General features: G+C 45.2%; 1 protein-coding gene across 1 annotated transcript in view; it reads left to right on the forward strand.

Annotated features, from left to right (window-relative positions):
- Nucleotides 1-26,031, forward strand: part of ARHGEF40 (Rho guanine nucleotide exchange factor 40) — a 312,707-nt gene that overhangs the window by 246,614 nt on the left and 40,062 nt on the right. The window contains exons 19-20 of the mRNA XM_086923058.1: nt 3,904-4,081; nt 4,596-4,712. Coding sequence (XP_086779184.1) covers nt 3,904-4,081; nt 4,596-4,712 — 295 coding nt within the window. The remainder of the gene's footprint in view (nt 1-3,903; nt 4,082-4,595; nt 4,713-26,031) is intronic.

Here is a 26,031-nt window from a genome sequence, read left to right on the forward strand (position 1 = left end):
CCTGTTCCACTACCACGCATTCCGCAGCTTCTTTCCACCCAGCAAGGCAGGGTATACCATCCGGACCCGAACTCGCTGAAATTGTCAGCTTGGCTCCTCAACACATGGAATTTGCACACCTAAATATTCCACAAGATTGTCAGGAGGTGCTCGCAAAAGCCAGGGCTCCATCCACGATCAAGACATACAAACTTAAGTGGAAGAGGTTTTGTGCATGGTGCCAAGCTAATGACTTACATCCCATTCAAGCAACACCAGAACAGATCCTTCCTTTCTTTCTGCATCTAGCCAGACTGGGTTTGGCGCACTCGACTCTTAAGGTCTTCCTAGCAGCCATCTCTAGGTTTCGCCAAGATGGATCAAACTCTCTGTTCTCTGTACGGATCATCCAACAATTTTTCAAGGGCTTATTTCGCATGTTTCCGCCAATCCGGAAACCTCCTCCGGCATGGCATCTGAACATCGTCCTTTCCCAGCTCATGCGACACCCCTTTGAGCCGATTCATAAGGTGGACCTGAAATTTCTGACATGGAAGGTATCGTTGCTCCTGGCTTTGACATCTGCTAGGAGGGTCAGCGATATTCAGGCATTTACATCTAAGGCACCTTTTCTTCAATTCACCACGGACTCAGTGGTATTGCGCACTAATCCCACATACATGCCTAAAGTACCACTGGACTTTCACCTTAATGAACCCGTTGTCCTTAAAACATTCTTTCCTAACCCACAATCTACGGCTGAGAAAGCACTGCATTCTTTAGACATTAGAAGATGCCTTCGATTTTACCTCTCCAGAACTTCGGCCACCCGCAAGACAGACCAACTGTTCGTGGCCTATGGCCAGCAGTTGTGCTGTTTCAAAACAGACCATTGCTAGATGGGTTTCCTGTACGATTGGACTTTGTCACCAACAGGCCGGTAGGCCCTTGCAAACCTTGCCAAGAGCACATTCAACCAGGGCAGTTAGCTCTTCCACTGCCCTTTTTGCTGGTGTGCCGCTTCGACAGATCTGCAGAGCTGCCACGTGGTCTAGCAGGCACACCTTTACTAGACACTACTGTCTGGACTCGGCAGATGATGCAGATGCTTCAGTGGGGAGAGCAGTGCTTCGCAATCTTTTCAAATAAGGTGAGCCTCTGTTTCCACCTCCTCATTTCTGCTCTTAGACGTTTACTCAGAACATGTAATTACTGTTGTGCATGTCTCCTTTACTGTATACATGGATATATATATTTAGTTATATGCATACATGATATTCTGACGTCTACGAGCGTTATAATGTGAGTACTGCTTACTATTCTGATTCAGGCATGTGAATCTATGAAAGACACCCCTAATACTGGAGAAGAACAATAGTTACTTACCTGTAAACAGGTGGTTCTCCAGTATTGGTGTCTTTCATAGATTCACATGCAACCCGCCCGCCTTCCCCCAGAGACTCTCTCTTATAGCATGGGACTTCACTCCTGTGCGGGAAAATCTGAGAGCCTGAGCCTCTGGGGAGAACATTCTGGTGGGTGCTGTCGCCTGATTGGCTGAAATTTGGACTAACACATAATGACCTAGATAGTCACGAAAGTGGAAGTTTTTTCTACTGTAGCTGGGGCTACTTACTTCCTGGTTTGGTATTTCTGTAATATGCTATATATTTTATGGCATTTTATTGCTTTTTTATGTACCGTGAGACTCCTACTCCGACGACGGGGAATGATTCAGGCATGTGAATCTATGAAAGACACCAATACTGGAGAACCACCTGTTTACAGGTAAGTAACTATTGTTCTTTTGCAGCATGAATATTTTTCTGAATTCACATGCTATGCTATGCATTAGTCCACCATCTAGTGGTTGGGTCCGGAATATTCTTTGTTTTTTGTGTTTTCTTTTCTTGCTTGGGGCGTCCTCGACCTCCATTTGGTGCTAGGTTCAGTTACTTAAAGTATTCCAAACTGTGAGCTCTCACTAAACAAAGAACCGGCCTGCAACACTCCTAGAAGGAGGCTAGCAGAAGGATCCTTTCCATATGGACTCATCTGTAAAGTGGGCAGCACATGTGTTATTATCTCTAGAAAGACTTTAGTTCAGTTTTTAGTATTTAACCCTTATCTGAGGGAAGGATCGGGAATCTAATATATCATGGTTCTTTAATAGAAAGGCTACAAAAGAACATACTGTTTTTATACAGATTCTTTATAGAGAGGCCGAGATATGGAAATCTTTTACCCTCACTTAATAGAAAAACATAGAACCGAAAACCATGTTATGTGCTATTCTTCCTAAAACCTCTGAATGTTCAAGGGCTATGGAAAATCTTTCCTAAAAGATGTAGTCTTTTGGTCAGGTGTGCTGTCCTGTCTGGGGCGGGTATTGGGGTGGGACATCCCGGCGGACCCTCGACTGACACTTCTTCACAGCACCGAAGACATCGGGGGGAAAAGATAGAAGAGACACCTCCGAGACACCTCCTGTTCCTAGGCCTCACTCTAGCCGAGCGTGACATCGCTCAACATTGGAAATCTTTCTCTCCCCCGGGGTGGCGGCATGGAAAACAGCCTTAGATAAATGTATGTCGGCTGAAGTAGCGGTATTTTAGGCACGGGGTTGCCCACAGAAACATGGAAAGATCTGGGCCAGGTGGGCTAAATACTGGGGTATTGACCTGTCCTTCCTTTTACAGCCAGCAAACCCAGACCCTATTGAACGACTGGTCATCAATGGCTCCCCAATGTAATGTGCTCATTGGTTGTAGCTGTGGCTCTATTCTTTTTACAGTGCATGTACTTATTGTTTCTTATGGGATGTATGGTGCAGAGTTTGGGGGAGGGGGTGGGGTGGGATGTTGGATCGAATGTTTCGCAGACCTCCTAGTGAGGCTCACTCCATAATTTCATGCTCATGTATACTGTCATTTGCCTATATGCTGCATACTGGGTTTCGCCCACTGGATGTTATAAACTCAATAAAATCTGTTGTTAAAAAAAAAAAGATGTAGTCTTACTCACCTTATCGCCATCATTCATGAACAACTAAAACGTAGAACTGAAAATTCTGTAGTTCCCAGCATTGTAATTTAAACAAATTCTGCAGGATTTTTAATATTCCCCCAATGTTCTGAAAAGGTAACAGACTTTCGAAATTAACACAAAAGTATTCCCTTTCTTATCCAGTGAACTTCACTTTGAAAGACAAGGATATCAAAGAAACTACAGAATGATCTCTCTGGGTGACCTTATGTTTACATTTAGAAATGCATATTTGTGGCTTTTCTACACATTTGTGTACATATTAATAATTATTTCATTTACAATTAATCCTTCCACTGCACTATGCTGCAGGGGGAGATGCTTTTTATATAGCTTAACCTCACGTGTAAAGCAAAATTCTCATGTTAGAAATGAGAATACTTTGTTTATTTTGGGTCATCTTCTGATGGCTGGGAGTCGTTCACAATCAAAGTAATCTTTAAAATATGCAACCTTGGAGAAATTGTGTTACAAGCAAGTATCTGTGTTCCTGTATGCATTCCATCATAGAAAGGCCCTCAAGTAATCATTCTTTGGTTAATCTATTCTCCTTGCATGTCCCTCATGCTCTCGGCTTCCCCAGTCTTACGTCTCCCTACACTTTTTTTTCTATTTTTGACCACTCCTGTCCTCTGTTTCTTTTGCTCTCTCTTCTTGCCTAATGTTTCCTCGTCAATCTCTCTTTTTCTTTTTGTGGCCTTCACTGTAAGCTCTGTTTCCGTGTTCTCCTTGTCCTTGTCAGTGTTTCTTAAACCCAGTCCATCTCGCACTTTCTCCCTGGCTGAGTCCTTCTCCAGCCTACCCTCTGCCCAATCTGTTTACTCAATATCCCTGTTTGTTACTGTGTCTCTCATTCCACATCTCTGGCTCTACTACTAGACTGCTGACATGGGTCTCACAGAGAACATTGGTGACAGTGGTCTCCGATTCGAGCTTTGGTTCAGGCGCCGGAAAACCAGAGAGTCCTTCACCTTCCAGGCAGGCAGTGTGGAAGCCAAGAACCGCTGGACCACTGTGACTGCACAGCTGTTGTGGCACCAGGCCACTGAGAACAAAGGTGAGACAGTTTGTTCGAATAACATACATTATGACACTAGGTCACGTATAGGGTTGAAGGGGTTGCAAAAAAGTATTTAACATAATTGTTAACATAACCCACAATCATACCTAGAACATAGCCTGTAACAAAATGTAGTAGAAAACCTTCAGCATCAGCTATGATCTAACCCATCACATAAAAAAACAATGCTCGTTTAAGACACTCTAATACAAGCACTGTCCATTCGTTAATGGTTGGGTGGCATAGGGGCTACTCCTAGAAAAAGAATCCTCTGTCCAGCATAAATTGGATGGGTGATTGAACTATATATGTAGTACATAGTCTTCACCTGTCTCATTGCTCTCACATTTCTCTGTTCTTTCCCCAGTCTCTCCCTGGTTAACCTCACCTCTCATTGGCTGCTCTTACATTGTCTTTTCTGGCAGAATGTCTCTCTCAGTCAGTCATCTCCATCTCACTGATCTCATTCACTTGAATTGTAACCTCCCTTGTCTCTCCTCTCTGTGTACAGAGCGTCATTCTCCAGAGCTGATGTCCGTAGGTCTGGGCAGCAAACCATTCCTTGATATCAAAGCAAGTTTTGGAGCACTCAGCGAGAGGACAATCAATGCTTTGTTGACAGCGAGAGGTAAACTTGGATGACCGTCTGCATAAAATGTACTCCCAAACCATGTTCGAAACATAAAGCATCATTCTTTCTGCCATCCTATGTTTCATGTACACGCCCGATTAGGTATCTAATCATAACTGAACTCTATAAAGAATGTTCCAACTTTTTCCACCTTTCTGAGGCTGCTCGCTTGTAAGCTGGGTCGAGCAGCTAAATTAGACACATATGAAAGGTTCTTCCTACCTCTCTCTTCATGGATGCCTGATGTTCAAGGAAGCCCCACACCTTCCACTACTAAGAAAGCGTTCTGAATCCTTCGTGTGAAGTGAAGCTTAGTAGAAATAAATTATTTACGTGAGAAGTCTGGACAGAATGTTTTTTTTAATAGGGTGAAAGTGTAGCCCTGCTGCTGTCTGCCTGTGTGACATTCAGCAACCCTAGCCAAGAGTATTTACTTTGGAAGCTGTTCAAGGTATTCAACGTTACTTGTGAAAAGTGTTTGCTTTTCTTTAATCGTTTACTCTTTTCAGTGAGTTCTGTAATCTTAAAGTTAAATGGGGATAAGACTGAGGTCCTTATCCTGGGCAAGCACAAGGACCTATGGGGCCCTCACCATTGGCCTCAGGAAATAGGTTCCTGTCCCCTACCTGTCACCCATGTCCGTAATCTGGGCATCATTATTGATTATAGTCTCTCTATGAGACAACAGGTGGCGAGTGTTGCTGCCATCTGTTTTACGATCTTGAGGTGGCTTCGTAAGATCATTTGGATGCCTCCTGCCTTAACCCAACGCACGGTAGTCCAGGCACTCCTCACCTCTCGCCTCGATTACGGCAATGTTCACTATCTCGGTAGCTGCCAAACGGTACTGAGAAATCTACAGGTAGTTCAGAACTCTGCAGTACGCCTTCTTTGTCAAGTTCCTAGACAGGCTTCCATCTCGCCATATTTACGTAACCTTCACTGGCTTCAAATTGATCAAAGAATTACATTTAAAACCCTGTGTTACATCTTTAAAATCAAACAAGGTGTGGCACCAGCGTATCTGCAAGAGCTCATCCATCCTTACATTCCTTCTCGTCCACTGCGCTCTACAGCCCACTAAGACTTCGTGATTCCCAGATTTAAACGCGCAAGAATGGGAGGCCGTTCCTTTTCGTGTCTTGGCCCCAAAATCTGGAATTCTCTTCCGGTGTCATTGAAGAATGACCCGTCCTATCTCAGCTTTCGAAGAAATCTTAAAACGTGGCTCTTTTAGTAGCAAATGGTTCTTGACTGCTCCTTTTCTAGCAATTTGTGTGCTAGGCCCTGGGAAACCATTTTTGGGTAGCTGCGTGCATTACAAAACTAATTTAATAATAAAAATAATAATATTAATCTCCAATCCAGTGTTGAGGTGCGAGTGTGCTGTAATTTTGAATGCAAAAAACACAGTTGATGGACAGAATGTAGAACAATGTCATACATTCACCCCACTACAAGGATCTGGGCCTAAATCCATCGTTTTTTTGCACTCCACACCACCCTGGGTTAGACACTGGCTATATGCAAATCAGCTCTGACCCTGTGCCTCATGGGAACAGTCCAGTCCGAACTACCAACCCATGTCTTTCCCAGACCGGAATCAAGCATCCAAGGACCGGTTTCTGGCTATCAGCCTTCATCAGCCTGGATAGCTTGACTCCAGTGGTGTGGAGAGCCTGGGACTCACGTCTGAGTATACCCAGCACATTCGGGGTGAAAATTGCAAACAACACAGTTGATGATTGTAATTTTGAATGCAGCAGAGTGCTTTATATCAGAAAGCTCCAATCTTGTTTACCATGAAACCCTTCTGTGTTGGTTGAGGACTGGTGCCTGGCCTAGATGGGCTTCACAGGGTTTGTTCCTGATCAATCCTTCTACTTCAATCAAGACAGTCTCTGAAGACATCTTTCAACTCAACAATTTGGTGACAACCATGCCTCAACCACAATGATAGCGAACAACCTAGTTGAATTGAAGAACCCACACTTCTTAAAAAGAAACCGGGTATGTCCACAATGTCGGTGAATCTTGCTTACAATTTTTGTTAGCACGTTATTTTATTGAAACATCGCCACCCTGCAATATTAGTTTCAACAATGTCACAGTTCTGTTGGACTTCTCTCATGCTACGCACTACTGCTAACAAGCACATCCTCGCGCCTAATAGACAGTCTGGCTTCAGCTGCTTCACGCGTTATTGTGCTTTCACTCACCCTATCTAGGAAGGGTACAACAAGACATCTGACAGCTGCTTGATCTCACCTCAGTGCGAACCCAATCGTCGACGAAGGCGCCGACGACGGCAGCGACGTCGACAGGGATGTCGACGACAGCAGTGGCGACGAAGGGTTTGTCGACGGTGGTGAGGACGACGGTGTCATCGTCGAGGGCTTCGACAACGACAACATTGACGACGACGACAGCAGGAGCGTCGACGGTCTCGTCGTCTACGACATCAACGACGCCCATCTCGTCGTCGAGTGTTCTTTCGTCGACGACGTTTATTCCGACGACGGCAATATTTACAACTCCATTGTCGACGGGATCGTCGACGATTTTGTGGTCGGAAAAGAGGATTATCATCTCTATGACAAGGATCACACCGGACATGACATCTCCTAGGAGAGTTACCCCCTTGCCTCCAGCTCTGCTTTTAGAGGAGGATGACGATGAGTCGCAGGATGACGAACAGGACTCGTATGGCTATGCGAATAGTCCTTACCAGCTTCTGGTCAAATGTCAGGAGACAGATTCCGACGGAGAGTACAGCCAGGAATGTGGTTATCACCATCATCATTCTTCCCAGCCAAAACAGTACTCGAAACAGGACATGGTATCTGTTCCTTCATCATTATTGCAGGGCCTTCACAATATGTTGCAGGACTATAAATCAAGATGTTCACAACCTTCTGCTGCTGCCGTTCCGACTATGCAGGACTTGCCTGCCCCTGCGGCTCCGCCAATGGCTGCTCCTGAAATGCCATCTCAGGTATCATCTCGGCCACAGACACCGGTTCCACAAGAGCCTTCGTTTCCATTGGACACCCATGATGATTCATCGGAGGACGATGAAAATTTTGATGAAAGGCCTGGTCAAGGGGCAGAATGGGTTGAGTATGTCATTCCAGACCCAGCATCTCCGTGTCCGGATACGGTGGACTCCCTGCCAGCGGATATAGGGGGGTTTCACAAGCTAATGGAGAGAGCGGCTGGCAGATTCAAACTATCTATGCCTTCTGCTTCCACTGAGTGTTTTTTATATGATTTTAAAGAACCTTATAGGAAGATAACGAGATCCATCCCTATTGTTCAACATCTGTGGGATGAAGGCCTTAAGGGGATGAAAAATGAGCGACGGTGGTCCCTGTACTACCGCCGCTCGAAAAAAAATACAAAGCCCCTGAGGATGGTCCAGCGTCTTTGACGGGGCATCCGAGACCGGACTCGGTAATCTCACAAGCGGCACAAAGGAAGTCTCGCAACCCCTCGGCTCCTTTGACGACTCCTCCGGATAAAGAGGGCAGGAGGCTGGACAATGCCTGAAAAATATTTTCTTCAATGGCGAGTCTGTTGGTGAGAGCTGCAAATGCCTTTGCGATATTGGGCAGGTACGATCGCCAACTTTGGTGTGATATTTCGCCACACTTAGATCAACTTCCTCCGGAGTCCCAAGACAGAGGCAAAAAAGATCTTGCAAGAAGGGGAAGCAACGTCAATGGAAGTCATAGACTGTGCCATGGATATTGTCACAACAGCTTTTCGTTCCTTGGCTGAAGCTGCAGTTCTTCATCGCCAGGGGTGGCTTAAGGCAACCTGGTTCAGGCCCGAAATCCAAAATAAGATCTTGGATTTGCCCTTTGATGGGGAAGCACTATTTGGTAAGCTGATTGATGACACCCTCCAAGATATTAAGAAAGATACTGAGACTGCTAAGTCTCTGGGTACGCTTCAGTACCGCAAAGCTCCTTTTAGGGGTTCCAAGGGCAAGTGCACTTCCTACAGAGGCTCTTATCAACAGCAGAGGTACTCATCATATGGCTCAGGTTCACAACAGTACCGTCAACCGTACCAGCAAAGGCAAGGTCAGTCTTCAAATTACTCAAGGCCTAACAACAGAGGGAAGCAAGCTCGCCAAGGATGTGATTCGTCCAAGAGACAATAGCGGCCTCCTGGCTCTTCCTACTGTACCCACCTCTGTAAAATCATCAGTAGGAGGCAGGGTTTCACAATACCTTCGAAATTGGTCCAAGATAACATCAGACCAATGGGTGCTCAACATCATTTGAAAGGGCCATACTCTGGAATTCACGCAAATCCTACCATCCAAGATCCCTGCTGTCATTCCATCAAAACATCTGCGTCTTCTGCGGCTCGAGGTTCATCAGATGCTCCTGAAAGGAGCGATAGAGCCGGTTCCCTCTGCCCAAAGAGGAGAAGGATTCTATTCCAGGTTCTTCCTGGTAAGGAAGACGCTAGAGAAATGGCGCCCAATTTTAGATCTCAGGGAGCTCAACACCTATCTCATCTCCCTATCCTTCCGTATGGTCTCTCTTCATGACATTCTACGTCTTGTCAATCCAGGGGATTTAATGGCCATGCTCGATCTCAAAGATGCGTACTTTCACGTTCCAATTCACCCGGCACACAGAAGGTTCTACGATTCACAGTAGCCAAGAGCCACTTTCAATTCAGGGTTTTACCCTTTGGACTTCGCTCAGCTCCGAGAATTTTCACGAAGTTGCTGACACCAGTAGCTGCGTTTCTACAGAAGAATCATTTGCAGGTCTTCCCTTACCTGGACGATTGGTTGCTGAAGGCTCCGTCCAGGGAGGCTGCGAGGGAAGCGGTCAACGCGTGCACAAACCTCTTCCAGAATTTGGGTCTCACTCTGAACAAGGAAAAATCATCTTGGGTTCCGTCCAGGACAGCACGCTTCCTGGGAGCCATCTTGGACTCAAATCTCAAGAAAGCTTTCCCAACCTTGAAGAGACAAGAAAAACTGCAGACCATGGTACTAGACTTACAAAGAAGAAGGTGTCTTTCAGTACGCCGTTACAAATCCGTTCTGGGGGTAATCTCTTCATGCATTCCTCTGATTCCACACTGCAGATTGAGGATGCGTCCTCATCAAGAGCAACTGGACATCCAGTGGAGACAGGTTCACGGGTCGTTCGACGACAAGGTGACCATCACCTCAGCAATGAAAAAAGCTGCTGTGTGGTGGACACAGCAGGAGAACTTGTCCCAAGGTCTATCCTTCGTAAGCGATCCATCTCCTCAGGTTGTGACGACAGATGCGTCATTGGACGGTTGGGGAGCATTACTGCAGGACCTGCATGTCAGTGGGCATTGGTCTCCTCAGACTTGTCGGCTCCACATCGATCTCCTGGAGCTCAGGGCGATCAAACTGGCTCTTCAGGCTTTTCTCCCTCGTCTAAGAGGTTCAAAAGTTCTCATACGGACGGACAACACCACGGCCATGCATTACGTGAACAAAGAAGGGGGAACCAGGTCTCTCCCGTTGTCTCAGGAAGCTCAGGAAATCTGGGAATGGGCGATCCATCATGGGATTTTGCTACAGGCGGAGCACCTGCCAGGAGTTTTAAACGAAAATGCCAACAGACTAAGCAGGTCATCCTCAGTCAGTCACGTGTGGGAACTGAACCAGCAAGGTCTGGACGAGGTCTTCCGACAGTGGGGCAAGCCTGCGCTAGATCTATTTGCCACACCGACCAACAAGAAATGCCGGTCTTATGCAAGCAGGCTTCACCACCAAGAGTCATTGGGGAATGCACTTTCGATAGCCTGGTCAGGGACATGTCTACGCCTTTCCCCCCCATTCCACTGTCCCGAGGCTTATCAGGAAGATCAAGGTGGAACCATGCAAGATGATCTTGATAGCCCCTGTTTGGGCGAGACAGTTCTGGTTCACGGAACTCCACCTGTTGTCGCTAGTTCCTCCACTTCCCTTGCGGACGATTCCAGATCTCCTCACGATGTCTGAAGGGCAAGTTTGGCATCCGGATCCAGTGTTGTTGCACCTGACAGCATGACTCCTGAGCAGCGAGAGTTTATGAACCTTCCCATCTCAAATGAAATAAAGGAAGTTCTCTCCCAGGCTAGAGCCCCTTCCACTAACAAAACTTACCGTCTCAAATGGAAAAGATTTTGCATTTGGTGCAAGACAGAGGATGTTGACCCCTTCTCTTCACAACCTCATCAAGTTCTGCCTTATCATTTGTCCCTGGCTAAGTCTGGGCTGGCCCATTCATCCATAAAAGTTCATTTGGCAGCGATTTCTAGATTCAGACGTTCAGCGTCTGGACCTTCTCTTTGGTCTTCTAGGATAATAAAACAGTTTCTTAAAGGTTTATTTTGTGTCTAGCTCCCGGTGAGGCCTCCGCATCCTACGTGGCAATTGAATTTGGTCCTTACCCAGCTCATGAAGGGCCCCTTTGAACCATTACATCGGTCAGATATGAAATTCCTTTCATGGAAGTTGGCTCTCCTTCTTGCCCTCACATCAGCAAGACGAGTTGGGGAATTGCAGGCGCTCACAATCCAAGAGCCTTTTCTCCAGTTCAAAAGAAAAACTGTGATTTTACGGATTAATCCAAAGTTCCTACCCAGAATGCCCTCGGACTTCCACTTGAAGGAACCTGTTATTCTTAAAGCTTCCTTTCCGCACCCTACTTCACCAGCGGAGAGGTCGCTACATTCTCTGGATGTACAAAGGTGCTTAAAATTTTACTTGGATCGCACCAAAGGATTCCGTGAATCCTCCCAATTATTTATTGCTTTTCGTGGTCCTCAGAAGCGCCTCCCTCTTTTCAAACAAGGGATTGCAAGGTGGATTACAAGTGCCATTCTACATTGCCATAATTCAGCTGGAAAGCCGCTGACCAGCAGGGTTAGAGCACATTACATAAGATCAGTGGCTTCTTCAACAGCACTCTTTGGGGGAGTGCACATCAAGGACATTTGCAGAGCTGCGACTTGGAGCAGCGTGCACACCTTTATAAAGCATTACTGCCTGGATTCCTTGCAACAGGAAGATACGGCTGTAGGCCAAGTGGTCCTGAGGAACCTCTTCCACTAATTGGTGAGCTTTGCTTTCTATCCCACCTTCCTTTTATTCTGCACATTTTGGTTCTCATGTGATAATGGCTATTGCAATGTTTATTTAGGCCACAAAATGTGCTTATGGCTGACTGCTTGCTACTCTGATACAAAAGCATGGGAATCTATGAAAGTTCCAATACTGGGGCAAGAAAACAAGTTACTTACCTGTAACTGTGGTTCCCCAGTATTGGTAACTTTCATAGATTCCCATGCGCCCACCCACCTCCCTGAGGAAAGCTCAGTCTTCAGCAGATATGGTGACTGTTACACAACGGCTACGAAAATCTGAGGCTCTGAGGTTCCTTCAGGAGGGTTCTATGGGGTGAGGCTCTTCTGATTGGCTGATGCCTAAGTTTGGTCTCTTTTACAAAAAGAGGCGGATATGCTACGAAAGGGAATGAGGCCTAGGCCTTTTTCTTTCTCTTTTGTGCCTACTGCTATGTTATTTTGTTACAGAGACTCCCATTCCGACGACGGGGAATGATAGTCTAGGAGTGGTGTGGCTCACTGGTTAGAGGCGGCAGACCCGAGAGCAGAGAACGGCCTGGGACCAGGGTTCGATTCCCGACGCGGCAGGGTCTTGGACCAGGATCAGCGGACTTGATAATTCTCGCCTTGGTGCCTACTCTAATCAGGGATCACACTCGGCAACTCTGGGCATTAAGCTTGCCTCATCTCCACAACGGCCCCTCACAAACGCCGGGGATGCCTGGTTTCACCTTGGAGACTCCCAGGAGGGAGTATCTCACAGGGAAAGCCAGGACGGGTTCCCCAGCGGTCTATAGCGCTACGAGGCCTGCGGTGCGGGTAGCAGTGCGCTTTACAAGACACAAAAGTAATTAATTAATAAATTAATTAATTAATTAATACAAAAGCATGGGAATCTATGAAAGTTACCAATACTGGGGAACCACAGTCACAGGTAAGTAACTTGTTTTCTTTGGTGCTATGCAGAAGAACTGATTAAAGATCAGCTCATAGTGGAATGTGCGAGGTGCAGGAACATCCTTGATCAGCTAGCAGTGCTCGTTTAAGGGAACTATCACAATTGGAGAAGTGGTGGAAGAACCAGAAAAATGTATGAAAGAAATGCACATAGACTATAGAGATGGTGGTAAATGATAGTAAGACATTTTATTTTATTTTGGGGTGGGTGACTACCCACCTCAAGGAAGTCACAACTCTTCTTAGGTTGAACCCTCAAAACGATGGAGCATGGGTTGGATACACTAACCAGGTTCATCCTCGTCAAAGATTTCACCTTCTGACTTTAGTCCTTCATGTCCTAATCCACCATAGGAGTACACTTCTGAAGCCCTTCAGGACCCTGGGGGAGGCACTTACAGACTCACAGGGTGTCAGGCAGAGGCCAAACAGTAGAGTCAGGTCGAATCGAGATCCAGTAGCCACTGGTCAGCTGGGCAGTTGCAGGGAAAGGCCTCTTGTAGCTTGTTGTGTCCCTGTAGCTATAACAGACGGTCAGCCTTATGACCCTTAAAGAACACTGCTTTGTCCTGAGTACAAGAGGGAGAGCAGGTCCTTCTCAGGTCTCAACAGGTTCAGTCCCCTTCTGATCTTCCTCAGGTCATGTAGTGTTCTATGGTGGGTGCCTGGAGATGCCACATTTATGCCAGGCAGAGGCTAGTGGGTGGGAATGGCTTCTGGGCAATCCCTAACCAATGGGGGAAAAGTTCTTGGAGTCAACCATACCCACTTTGGGCTTTTTCAAGATGGCGGAAGTCTTCGGCTTCACAAAACATAGGCTATGAGGGTTGGGGATATGTGTAGGGAGAACAGTATAGTAATCCCAGTGTCCTCCCATATCTAACACTACAATCCAGTTTGGGGAAACCCTATACTCCCAATACCCCAGAGGCAAAAGTCAGAAATCGGAAGCAGAGTTTTCCAGCAACCAATCAATGAATACACAAGAATTGTTTTGCCATCCTTTTGACGTCCCTTGAAGTGCGTCCCAAGTGTTATATGTAAAACCTAGCAGATTTGTCAAGCAGGATTTCACAATCAAGCAGGTTTTGCCACAGTAATGTCAAAAAAGATGCTTTCAGCTTCATCCTGCATATTCTGTCAAGTTCAGAGGAGTTTTTTCTGCCCATGCAGGTCAGCATATTGTTTGTTCCTGGGCATTTCACACCAATTCACATCTATTACAAAGCGTATTACTGGCTGGCAGAAGTGGGAGAGCAAATGCAAACAGACCTCTATAGACTTTAGGCAGGTAAAAGCCAAGCTTCTAAAATTATTTTAATATTCATCAAAAATCCGACTTCACTATTGAATTGGATTTTGAATAACTTTTAAAAATAGTTGCTTATTTTTCTAGTGGTTTTGTCTTAAAAATTAGCATTTTTAAATGTAACAATGTAGCCCGGTGTTTTCCTATGAAACTGCCAGCCTTGCTACAGTGAATTATCTTTTGCATCTTTGTAAGGACATATTTGACATTAAATTTCTACTTGTCCTACTTTTAAATACAATGACTCCTGCCTTCTCGGAAATAAGGCCTACATTTGGAAGATTTATAAATATTTAAAAGGAAGGGTTTTATCTATCAAAAGGGGTTATTTTGACAGGTTGAATTTGCAGCTTAAAATTGCAGTAGTCAGGCTACAAATTCTAGGCCTCCAGTCATGCTACTGTCACTGTAATGGGTGGCACAATGGATTCTGTAGTCCACTAGTGACATTTAACTTACAGCCCTGGGTACACTTTGTACCATATACTAGGGACTTATAGATAACTTAAAAATTCCAATCGGGGATCTGCCGATTAATGTTACCATGTTGAAAGGAGGAGCACAGCGACTTTATCACTGGTTAGCAGGGGAAAGTGCAAAGAGACCTACAGTAAATCCGGGGTGACCCTGGAGAAAAAACAAATTTCCTACACTAATAAAAAGGCAGATAGGTGAAGGGAATAGTAGAAGGGAAATAATGTGTTTATTTCAAAACGAAATAACAACAATAGACAAAATGTGAGCACACGCACCCTTGGGTTAAGCCTTGTCATAGATGTGGAAGCATTTTTCATTCGGGCAAGTCAAAGAACTGCTTTGCAGTGGGAAAAGAATGTCGCAATAGTGGTAAAAAAAGGCAATTTTGCCAGAATGTGCAGAGAAGATGGCAGGAACCAAGTTTCAGTGGACAGTCAGCGGAGAGTGCTCAGTATTGAGGGACAAGAAGCTGATGAAAAGGCAGAATATGTAAATGCAGTGGAACATCATGGAAAATGAATCAGACCTTAGGCAGTGTCCACAATAAGAGGCAAAGAAGTTACACTGATGGTGGACTCTGATTCCTTGTGTATGATAATTAAAAACTTCCTAGCAATCGTAAAGAAAAGTTTCAGTTCTATTCGGGATCCGGCATTTGAGCGCTAACGCAGGTACCGAGCGGGTGCCTAGCATACAGGGCGGTGTGCCATTTTGCTACCACCCCCCTCCCGAGACCCATGGTGCTCTAATTGTTAGCACTTTGTAATAAACTTGGTTCCACTCCAATGTGACGGAATCTTGATACAGTGTTTTTTACGAAACAATCTCTTTTAACACTTGTAACCCCAGGCTAGGGTGGGCCTTAGCGCGCCCATACGTAACCCCAGGCTAGGGTTGGCCTTAGCGCGCCCATACCACCGGGGTCCATCACTATATTTCATCACTCTTTATTTCACTGGTCCTGACGAACGCCTGCTATACCATTATCACATAGGCAGAAACATGTTGACAACACATTAGGATAAATCTGGACTTTTAATTTTGGTCCTTTATCCCACACTTTTGTTTTTATTCATGTCCAATTGGCAAAACTAATAAATTTCTTTTTTGACACAATTGGGACATTTTTAACTCACTTAATTCACACTTCATGCACAACAAACAAAAACAGCTCCGCAGTAACCTGGCGTTGCAGCACACTAGAGTGGCATTCGGCCACTCCTGGTGGGGCCCCATGATGAAGCATGTCACCAACTAGGTTGGTGAGTGAGGGCTTTCTGAACAACCCAAAGAGGTTCCCCTCGCAGTTGACGTAGACTGTGAGTGTTGCTACATGCTTGCTCCTTTTCTAGTCTACATTGGTATGACGCTCCTTTGTTGTTTTTCCGACACCTCAGTTCTATTAAGGACACTGAGGCAAAGATTATGCATCAACTTTTTTCTTTATTTTCTCCAGAAGCTTCTTAAAAGTCAAAACCATAAACTATGCTTCACATGTACCAATAGTCCAATCAACCATCAGCCAGCTATCCCTTCAATAAATGTGATCACTTCCTACCCCTCCACTTTCTTCGCATGACAGCCTCATGAACTTTAAATCTGCCAAATCACTCACTTCTTTGTTCATCCCTGATAAGCAAACATTTCACTGTCAGACACCATGACCACCCATTCTCACCTAGATATTACCAACAAATGCATATATTGTATGCCATTACTGTATTAACCATTGTAATCAGATTATGTACTATACAACAAGAGTAATGTAGTCCTAAAGCTCATCATCTGCTTTAACATCCAACGATCACAAACTGAATACTTGGATTCTGTGAGGAGTGATAATACTTGCCTTTGTGTACCTAATAGAATTTGAGCTTTCCTTAATGATTGCTCGGAATTTGTTCATTCTGTCGGGACCTCAGGTGAGGATTGTACATGTTCAAAGCTTACTTAGCACCACCGAGCATACATCCACAAGATGTTTGAAATAAAGCCTTCTAAATGTGCAATCTTAGGCTCGGTCTGCCACATTCATTATGCCTTACAGCCTCACCCCTAGTGAAAATGCTTTGGACACCACAGCACCTCTAGCTGAATGAGCTCCAAAAACGTTGAGATTAATACCTTCATCCTGCATGACCTTGAGATGTCTGCATAGAGGAATGGAACGTTGTTGCTTTCCTATTGGCTTCCATTCATCAGGTACCCTCTGATATTCTTTCAAGCATTCCATCACACATAGTTGGTTAGTCCCTAAATGCTGGATATTTTACTCAAATGAATGTATATTTTTATGGCAACCTTTCAATAAGCATTAAATAATTGCTAATAAATGGACAGTATAGATCAGAAAGAACCACAAATTATTTATCAAAAGTACAAAAATTGGCATTTATTAAGTATTTTAACAATAGAGAACATTATAATAATCATACACCCCCTTTTGTATCTGTCATACAAACTCACATGCACACTGAATGCAAATTTAAAAACATTGATAGAATGGTAACATTTTGTTCATCAGTGATAAATTGACAATATATAAAACCAATTCAGTTGAGAACTAAGTGGCACAAATTCAAATGACTGGTGGTATTCTACGCGTGTTTCAGCACTGCAGAGGTGCCTTTGTCAGGAAGAGGGCCACAGTAGAGGACAATTGATTAATCTTTTGTTGAATGATATGGGGGAAACCAGTCGTTTTAGACAGTCATAGCGAACAAAGCAGTTCTTGAAGTATGTTCTTTATAGCCACGGGCCAGATAAGAATTTAGGCGTTAATGAATAGAGATCGGGGTAGTGCAGCGGTGTTCATAGTTGACTGATATTATCGTCTTTCACTTAATCGCCTGGAAACCATTTCCAGGAGATTAAATGAAAGGAGGAACCCCATATCCGGAGGCTCCCATCTGAGCGAAAATAATCTTTGAATGCTCATAACAGCATTTTATTGACCCAACTGCACTGTATCACATCGGAACTTGTAAAATCAAGAAGATAATATCAGTCAACTATGAACACCGCTGCGCTACCCCTTTCTCTATTCATTAACACCTAAATTCTTATCTCCATTGCCATTCTGACCTACAGCAGACCTGCATGAAATAGTGGAGGATTTTTATATATCAGCCATACACACGATATATCGACAGAATATCTGGCCCGTGGCCTGTGGCTACTGAGCCTACCTACCTCGAGTGAAATCACACCCGACCACTGTGCACTGTTGCGAAATACTTTTTTAGTTTATCCAGTATTGGGGTATCTTTCATAGATTCACATGCCTGAATCATTCCCCGTCGTTGAGGCGGGAGTCCCACGGTAAATAAAAAAGCAGTGCCAAAAGCACTTTGTAGTAGTAGGCCCTAGAAAAGGCCTGAGGCCTATATTATAGTAGCCTATCTACATCATTATGCTAAAAGGACCAAAGTCTTTGCTCCAACCAATCAGCTCACAGCAACCTCTAGAACCTTCCCTGCAGAGCCAGCTCTCCTCAGATTTTCACCGCACGTCGTGTGGAAGGGAGTCTCCCTGAGTCTTGACTCAGTTTTATTTTCTTCAGAGCTTCAAGATGTCTGACAAGAAGGCCTTGTTTAGACCTTGCAGAAATTGTGAGAAGAAGAGGGTCCATGTGGATGACCAGCACAAGGACTGCATTTATTGCCTGTATCCCAAGCATGAGGCAAAAAGCTGTAAGATCTGCCTTACCTTCCCTTCCAAGACCTTAAGGGATAGGGAGGCCAGAGTCCTTTTGTGGCTTAAATCCTCTTCCACGTATGATGACGACAGAGCCTCTACCTCTAGCAAGAGGGCGAGGTCTCAAGAGGATAAGACAAGTGAGGGGAGAAAGCATGCTAAGACCTCCCACTCTACTTCAGGCTCTTCACAGAGATCCAAACATTCTGGCTCTGGAGCCTCAGCCACCAACGATCCGGCAAAGAAAACTGTGAGTAAGACTTTTACTGTCTCTTCTCCAGTGACCACTGTCTCTACTTCAACTTCTTCTTTTATGGATATGATATCCACTACATCTGTTACTACTCCGATTGTGTCTACAAGGATTTGTATTGTGACAAAAAGAACTCTCGTGGACGACTCGTCGACGAAGACGCCATCATCATCGAATAATTCGTCATCCAAGAAGAGCCCGTCGACGAAGTCGTCGACGCCGCCGTCGACGACTGTCTCGTCGACGACTGTCTCGTCGACGAAGAAAGCATCGACGTCTATCCCGTCGACGACGAGCCCGTCTTCGGCTCCATCGACGTCGAGTCCATCGGCGACTGTCCCGTCGACGTCGAGCCCATCGACGACGGTCCCGTCGACGGCAAGTCTATCGTCGACGATGCCCTCGTCGTCGATCTCGTCGACGATAAACCCGTCGACGACGGCATCTTTTCAGCAGGTGGATGCACCTTGGTCACCGGGGCCATCAAGATCGATGGGATCAGCTTTACTAAGACCTACCACTGGGAATCAGGCCTTTTGTACGCCAATAGCAACAAAAAACTTTCAACGCGTGTCTTATAAGAGACAACAAGGTTCATATATATCACCACTTATGCCTTCTCATCTTCTAGAAACTTATGCTGATGATGAAGAAGATGACTTTGAAGACGATGATGATGAGGGTGCTTTTGGTGTGGCACGTCACCCATCCGAGCTTGTCATCAAGTGCCAAGATGATGATGAAGATGATTCCTACGCTGAACACTACTACCAGGAGGATATCATAGGGCCTCATACATTGGAACATCAGAGGCGGCCTAGGGTCCCGGAAGTCACTCAGTTGCCGCCTAATTTGATACAAGACTTACAGGCTATGCTGGCGGATTACAAGCAGCGTTTTCCACCGCAAGTACCTCAATCTGATACTGCAGTTTCTCCTCAGCAACATCCACCGGTTTCTCCAATTGTGGAAACCCCGCAACCGGTCTTGCCTCCACAAACTCCGGATACGTCATCAGAAGAGGAGGTAGAAGATGGAGAGTTGCCTAACATACCTTCATCAGACCCATGGGATGAATACGTTATACCCATGCCATCCCCTCCAACTCCACAACCTTCAGATTCACCGCCTGAAGATGTAGGTGGTTTTCACAACCTGATGCAGAGGGCATCAACCAGGTTTAATATCCCGGTTACAGTGGAGCAAACAGAGTGTTTTCTCCATGACTTTAAAGAGGAAACAAGAAGGATATCTAGAGCCATTCCCATTATTGAGTATATTTGGATGGAAGGCATAAAAATAATGAAAAACCCTGCATCTGTGCCTGCTGTGTTGCCCAGAATAGAAAAGAAATATCGTGCTCCGCTCTCTAGTCCGGCGTGCCTTATTGGTCATCCACGCCCGGATTCGGTAATCTCTCAGGCGGCGCAACAAAGGTCAAAGAACCCAGCTACCCCTATTTCTACTCCACCAGATAAAGAGGGGCGATGATTAGACCTTATTGGGAAGAAGTTTTCCACTATGGCTGCAGCATCCATCAGGATAGCAAATTCAATGGCGATTATTGGGCGCTACGATCGCCAAATGTGGTCAGAGATGGCTAGCTTCATAGAGCTGTTGCCAGAGGACAAAAGGCAAGAAGCCAGGAAAGTTCTAATGGAAGGAGAGCGGGCAGCGGAAGAATCCATCGACTGCGCTCTAGATATGGCAAATACGAATTTCAGACAGTTGGCTGGGGCAGCTGTCCTGAGACGTCAAGGGTGGTTAAAAGCCACTACATTTCGTCCGGAAGTTCAATTGAAAATACTGGACATGGCATATGACGGAGAGTCCCTCTTTGGGAAGCATGTCGATGAGGCTCTCCAAACAATTAAAACTGACACAGATACTGCAAAGTCACTAGGAGCATTGCAATATAAAAGAGGATCGTTCAGAGGAGCTAGAGGACGAGGTTATTCGTCCAGAGGAAGTTATTACCAGCAAGGCAGGCAATATCAACAACAATACCGCCAAAACTATCAGTCCTCTTATAGACAATCTGGATCGGCTGGTTTCTCTCGCCAAGGAGGAAGAAGGCGCGCAAACAACCAAGGACGAGACAGTCACAAGAAACAGTGAGAGCAATTGAGCGCCACCTCCAATCCCTTACCTTCCCGTGGGCGCGAAGATATCTGCATTCCAACAGCAATGGCAGAATATAACAACGGATCGGTGGGTGTTAGACTTGATCCAACATGGTCACACCCTAGAGTTCATCACCAAACCTCCAACAACTCCGCCCAGGGTTCCCCCTCCCCCTCGTCTTCACTTATTGTTCAAGGAAGTGCAAGCTATGCTTCTCAAAAACGCAATAGAGAAAGTTCCAAATCATCAGAGAGGGGCAGGTTTTTATTCCCGTTTTTTCCTCATAAAAAAGAAAACAGGGGAATGGCGACCGATCCTAGACCTACGCAATCTGAACAAATATCTCAAGAAGCAGGGATTTCGAATGGTCACCCTCTCGGACATTTTCAGTTGCCTCAACGAGGGAGATTACATGGCTTCCTTGGACATGGAAGATGCATACTTCCACATCCCAATCCACCCAAACCATCGGAAGTACCTCCGTTTCACGGTGGTCAGCGCCCATTATCAATTCAAAGTTCTCCCATTTGGCCTCAAGTCGGCCCCAAGGATTTTCACGAAGTGCCTGGCCCCTGTGGCAGCAGCTCTTCGGGCAGCAAAAGTGCAGGTCTTCCCGTATTTGGACGACTGGCTAGTCAAAGGTCCATCAGAGGCCAAAGTAAGATCCGACATTACAGTATGCCGCAATCTCTTCGCATCGCTAGGCCTCACAATCAACAAAACCAAATCTCAAATGGATCCAAAACAAAACCTGTTGTTCCTAGGAGCTTGCTTGGACACAGTGGAATGCAAGGCATTCTTATCTCGAGAGAGACAGCTCCGACTGCAGGCGTTGGCCAAAAAACTGGCAAGAAGAAGGTCACTTTCAGTTTGCCTATTTGCATCACTTCTGGGGATGTGTTCTTCAGCCATCAACCTCATTCCATTGGCGCGTCTAAAGATGCGGCCACTGCAAGAGGAGATAAACTGTCAATGGCATCAAGCGACAGGTTCATTCGAGGACACCATCACAATCGCCAACAGGATGGTGCATGCACTCCAATGGTGGTCTCAGATCAGCAATCTGGAACAGGGGCTCTCATTCGTGCAGAATCCTCCGGATTTTATTCTGACGACGGATGCGTCCATGGAGGGCTGGGGTGGTCATCTCCAGGACCTGCAAGTGCAAGGAAAATGGTCTCAGCAACACAAGAAATGCCACATCAACAGTCTAGAGTTGAAAGCCATTTGTCTGTCTCTTCAAGCGTTCCTCCCCAGGATAGTAGGATCCTCGGTTCTGGTCAGAACGGACAACACCACAAGCATGTTTTATATCAACAAGCAGGGAGGAACGAGATCAGCAACGTTATCCAAACAAGCCCAAGAGTTATGGAAATGGTTAACAGTTCACAACATAACTCTCAAGGTGGAGCACGTCAGAGGCCTCTACAACACCTTGGCAGACAAACTGAGCAGAACATTGTCAGATTGCCACTAGTGGGAACTGGACAACGACCAGTTGAACTATGTGTTTCAGAGATGGGGCAAACCCAAGTTGGACCTATTTGCAACCCAACAGAACAAGAAATGCCGGTACTACGCCAGCAGATATCCTCAACAGGGGTCAAGGGGGAATGCCCTTTCGATGCGATGGTCAGGGACCTATGCATACGCTTTTCCTCCGATCCCTCTGATTCCACGAGTGGTGCGCAAAATGAAAATGGAGAGTTGTCGCCTTCTCCTCATTGCTCCCAAGTGGCCTCGCCAGTATTGGTTTCAGGAACTCATGCTACTTTCACAGGAACCACCGATCAAACTGCGTGTAACTCCGAAGTTACTGTCACGCAACGAGGGTCAGGTACTTCACCCAGATCCTCAATCGCTGAAATTGCACGCATGGCTCCTAACTTCCTAGAATTCGAACATCTCCAAATTCCTCAGGACTGCCGAGACATTTTAGAGAAAGCAAGAGCCCAGAGTACTTTAAAAACTTATCGTCTCAAGTGGAAGCGTTTTTGCGCATGGTGCATCTCTAGTGCTTTACACCCTATAGAGACGCCGGCAGAAAAGATATTACCCTATTTATTGCATTTAGCGCAATCTGGTCTTTCTTTTTCGTCAATAAAGGTCCACTTAGCGGCCTTATCCAGGTACAGAAAGATGACTAACACTCAATCACTCTGCTCTTCATCGCTAATCAAGCAATTTATGAGGGGTCTGTTCCGGGCTTATCCCCCAGTGAAGCCCTCACCACCGGAATGGGAGCTCCACACGGTTCTATCACAGCTGATGAAGCATCTGTTCGAGCCTATCCATAGAGCCGACCTAAAGTTCTTGACGTGGAAGATTGCTTTATTACTGGCGCTAACTTCCGCAAGAAGAGTGGGAGAAATTCAAGCTTTCACCATAAAGGAGCCCTTTTTACATTTCTCCCAGGACTATGTCACTTTGCGAACGAATCCAACGTTCATACCGAAAGTGCCTTCCCAGTTTCATCTAAATGAACCTGTCAAGCTGAAAGTTTTCTTTCCAAACCCGTCAACCCCGGCTGAAAAAACATTGCATTCTTTGGACATCAAACGATGCTTAAAATTCTATCTTCAGAGAACCAAGGCTTTGAGAAAGTCAGATCAACTGTTTGTAGCTTATGGCCAGACTACATTGGGGAAAGTGGTTACTAAAGCCACGATTTCAAGATGGATCGCATCCGCTATTCAATTCTGCCACGTCAAGGCTAATCGACCATTGACAAGATCTGTTCGATCTCACTCCACAAGAGCTGTGGCAGCGTCTGCGGCTTTTTTTGCAGGAGTGACGCTTGATAACATTTGCCGTGCTGCGACATGGAAGAATGTCCACACGTTTACAAGACATTACTGCCTGCAATCAGCAAATCAGGATGATGCGGCAGTGGGCCAAGCTGTTTTACGTCACCTGTTTCCATAAGGAGTATGTTCAGGTACTGATGTTTACTTATTTCATATAAAGTACATGCAATTCAATAGATTGTTTTAAATATGCAGACATATGCTAACATGTTGTGTATTTTTGTATGATGCTTAAGATTTCTTTCCAGAAAGAAAATGCATAATTTCAATGTTGAACTTGAACATAATTTATTAATAGATCAATCTCTAGGCGTTTGTTGGTTGTTGACGATACATTCATGGGGGTGCACTGCAATAAGTCTCCCACCATCCGCAACCGACTTTGCCTGGCTTACTGCTTGCTATTCTGATTCAGGCATGTGAATCTATGAAAGATACCCCAATACTGGATAAGAAAACAAGTTACTTACCTGTAACTTCAGTTATCCAGTATTGGTATCTTTCATAGATTCACATGCACCTACCCTCCTCCCCGGCGAGTCAGTTCTCTAAGTTTGGGATACTTGTTCCCACTTGTGCTACGAAAATCTGAGGAGAGCTGGCTCTGCAGGGAAGGTTCTAGAGGGTGCTGTGAGCTGATTGGTTGGAGCAAAGACTTTGGTCCTTTTAGCATAATGATGTAGACAGGCTACTATAATATAGGCCTCAGGCCTTTTCTAGGGCCTACTACTACAAAGTGCTTTTGGCATTGCTTTTTTATTTACCGTGGGACTCCCGCCTCGACGACGGGGAATGATTCAGGCATGTGAATCTATGAAAGATACCAATACTGGATAACTGAAGTTACAGGTAAGTAACTTGTTTTCTTATTTGTTTATGTGAGATTTTATCATTTCTATTTTCAAAGATCAAATCAAATTAAACACATTTTCTTCAATTCAAAACTTTAACCAAAACATTCTCAATTATTTCAACAATTGCAAATCTGACAGCAAGATTGGTACAAATCAACAAGCATATTACATAATTCATTGCATTTTACAAATTGATGCCCGATGCATTTCGAGCCCAACAAGGCTCTTCTTCCGGGGCCTGAAAACTGAACAAAAGGTAGAACATGTGCATGAGAAACAATCCGGCAAATGCGGGACCAACACATTTACATGTAATGTATGTTTGTGTTCAAACAAAAAAAAAACTCCACCTTTCACCCCGTGGATTGTGTATGAAACGCTTACCATGCGCCTCTGGTTAATCTGTTGGTTATCTACAAATACAAAGAATATGGGCACGCCAACTTTAACCATAGGTCACTAAATGAGGGGGCTTACTCTCAATGCCGGCTCTATGAAAAAACTGGTTGTATCAAGGAAGCCAGACTCACCCATGACGTACGAAATGGCGCTTGTCTAATCTGAAAAACAATGGAAACACAGACTCAGGAAACTAATCCTACAGCGCTAACTACTTCAAGCCTATAGATTCAACTCATACCTTCAACGCTCGTTGTTAAAGTTCCTCTGCTGTCTCCGAGAATGCTGCTGTGAATGCCTCCACTCCCAGGGCTATCATTATTACGTTACTTCCTTCCGACCTGTTGCCCAATCAAACACGGACCCTCCTTCTGTCACACCAAACAACAACTAGACCGTAACTGAATACACGAACGGCTGTACTTCCTGGTTACTCCGTGGTCACGTGGACGCTTAGAAACTCACTGTTCTTGTCGGGTGTATGCTAAAATACGTATGTATGTATGTATGTATGTGGTGTAAGCCCAGAGGGTCTCTCAATGGAAATTGTTTTTATATTTAAGTGGACCTGTGGTTCAATTAGGGGTAACACCCTGGATATGTATACCTCTGAGCATGGATAGCTCTTGATGTGTTTCTGTATTCAATCCCGACCACTCCATTCAGGGGCATAAAGCTCCAGGCTTGCAGGGATAAGTCCTGCCAGGAAATCCCCTGCATTTGTAAAATAGTTTGTGAAACAAACATCAGGCCACTATGCAGGAGTGAATAATGCACTAAACTCGCTGCAAGGGTCGAGTAGCTGTGGGGAACCCACTTGGGGAATGCAAGCCTTGATGCCCAGCAAGTAAGCAGGCAGGACTCGATATGGCATAATGCGCATGCTGTTTAGCAGTCCGAGGACCATGTTGCGTTAGCTCCCCACATATTTTCTCTCTAAGAGTTGTAGAATTGATCCCTCGACCCAAATCTGAGGGTAAAAACAGTGTGAGCAGGATATGAGGGCTCCACAGTCATCAATAAACAGCCCCTGAAAGGAAAAGATAATGCAAGATTTTGTAAATAAAGAAGAAAGTTCATGTATAATTCTTGCCTCCGGTCCTGACATAGAATCCCAATGATTATGCAGAGACCGCATAACAAGTCTTCAACATTGATGTTGAGGGTATCTTGGGTGAAAATCCAGTTCCAGGATCTTGAAGTGACTGGTAAAGTCATATAGCCAGAAGTGGTCCAGCTATCGTAGGCTGGATGCAGCAGAATGACTTACAAATCATAATAAATCCCACTGCGACTAACCAAGTGATGGTGATAGAAAATGTGT

This window comes from Lissotriton vulgaris, chromosome 5 (genome assembly GCF_964263255.1).
Source record: "Lissotriton vulgaris chromosome 5, aLisVul1.2, whole genome shotgun sequence".
In the NCBI taxonomy this organism is placed as follows: domain Eukaryota; kingdom Metazoa; phylum Chordata; class Amphibia; order Caudata; family Salamandridae; genus Lissotriton; species Lissotriton vulgaris.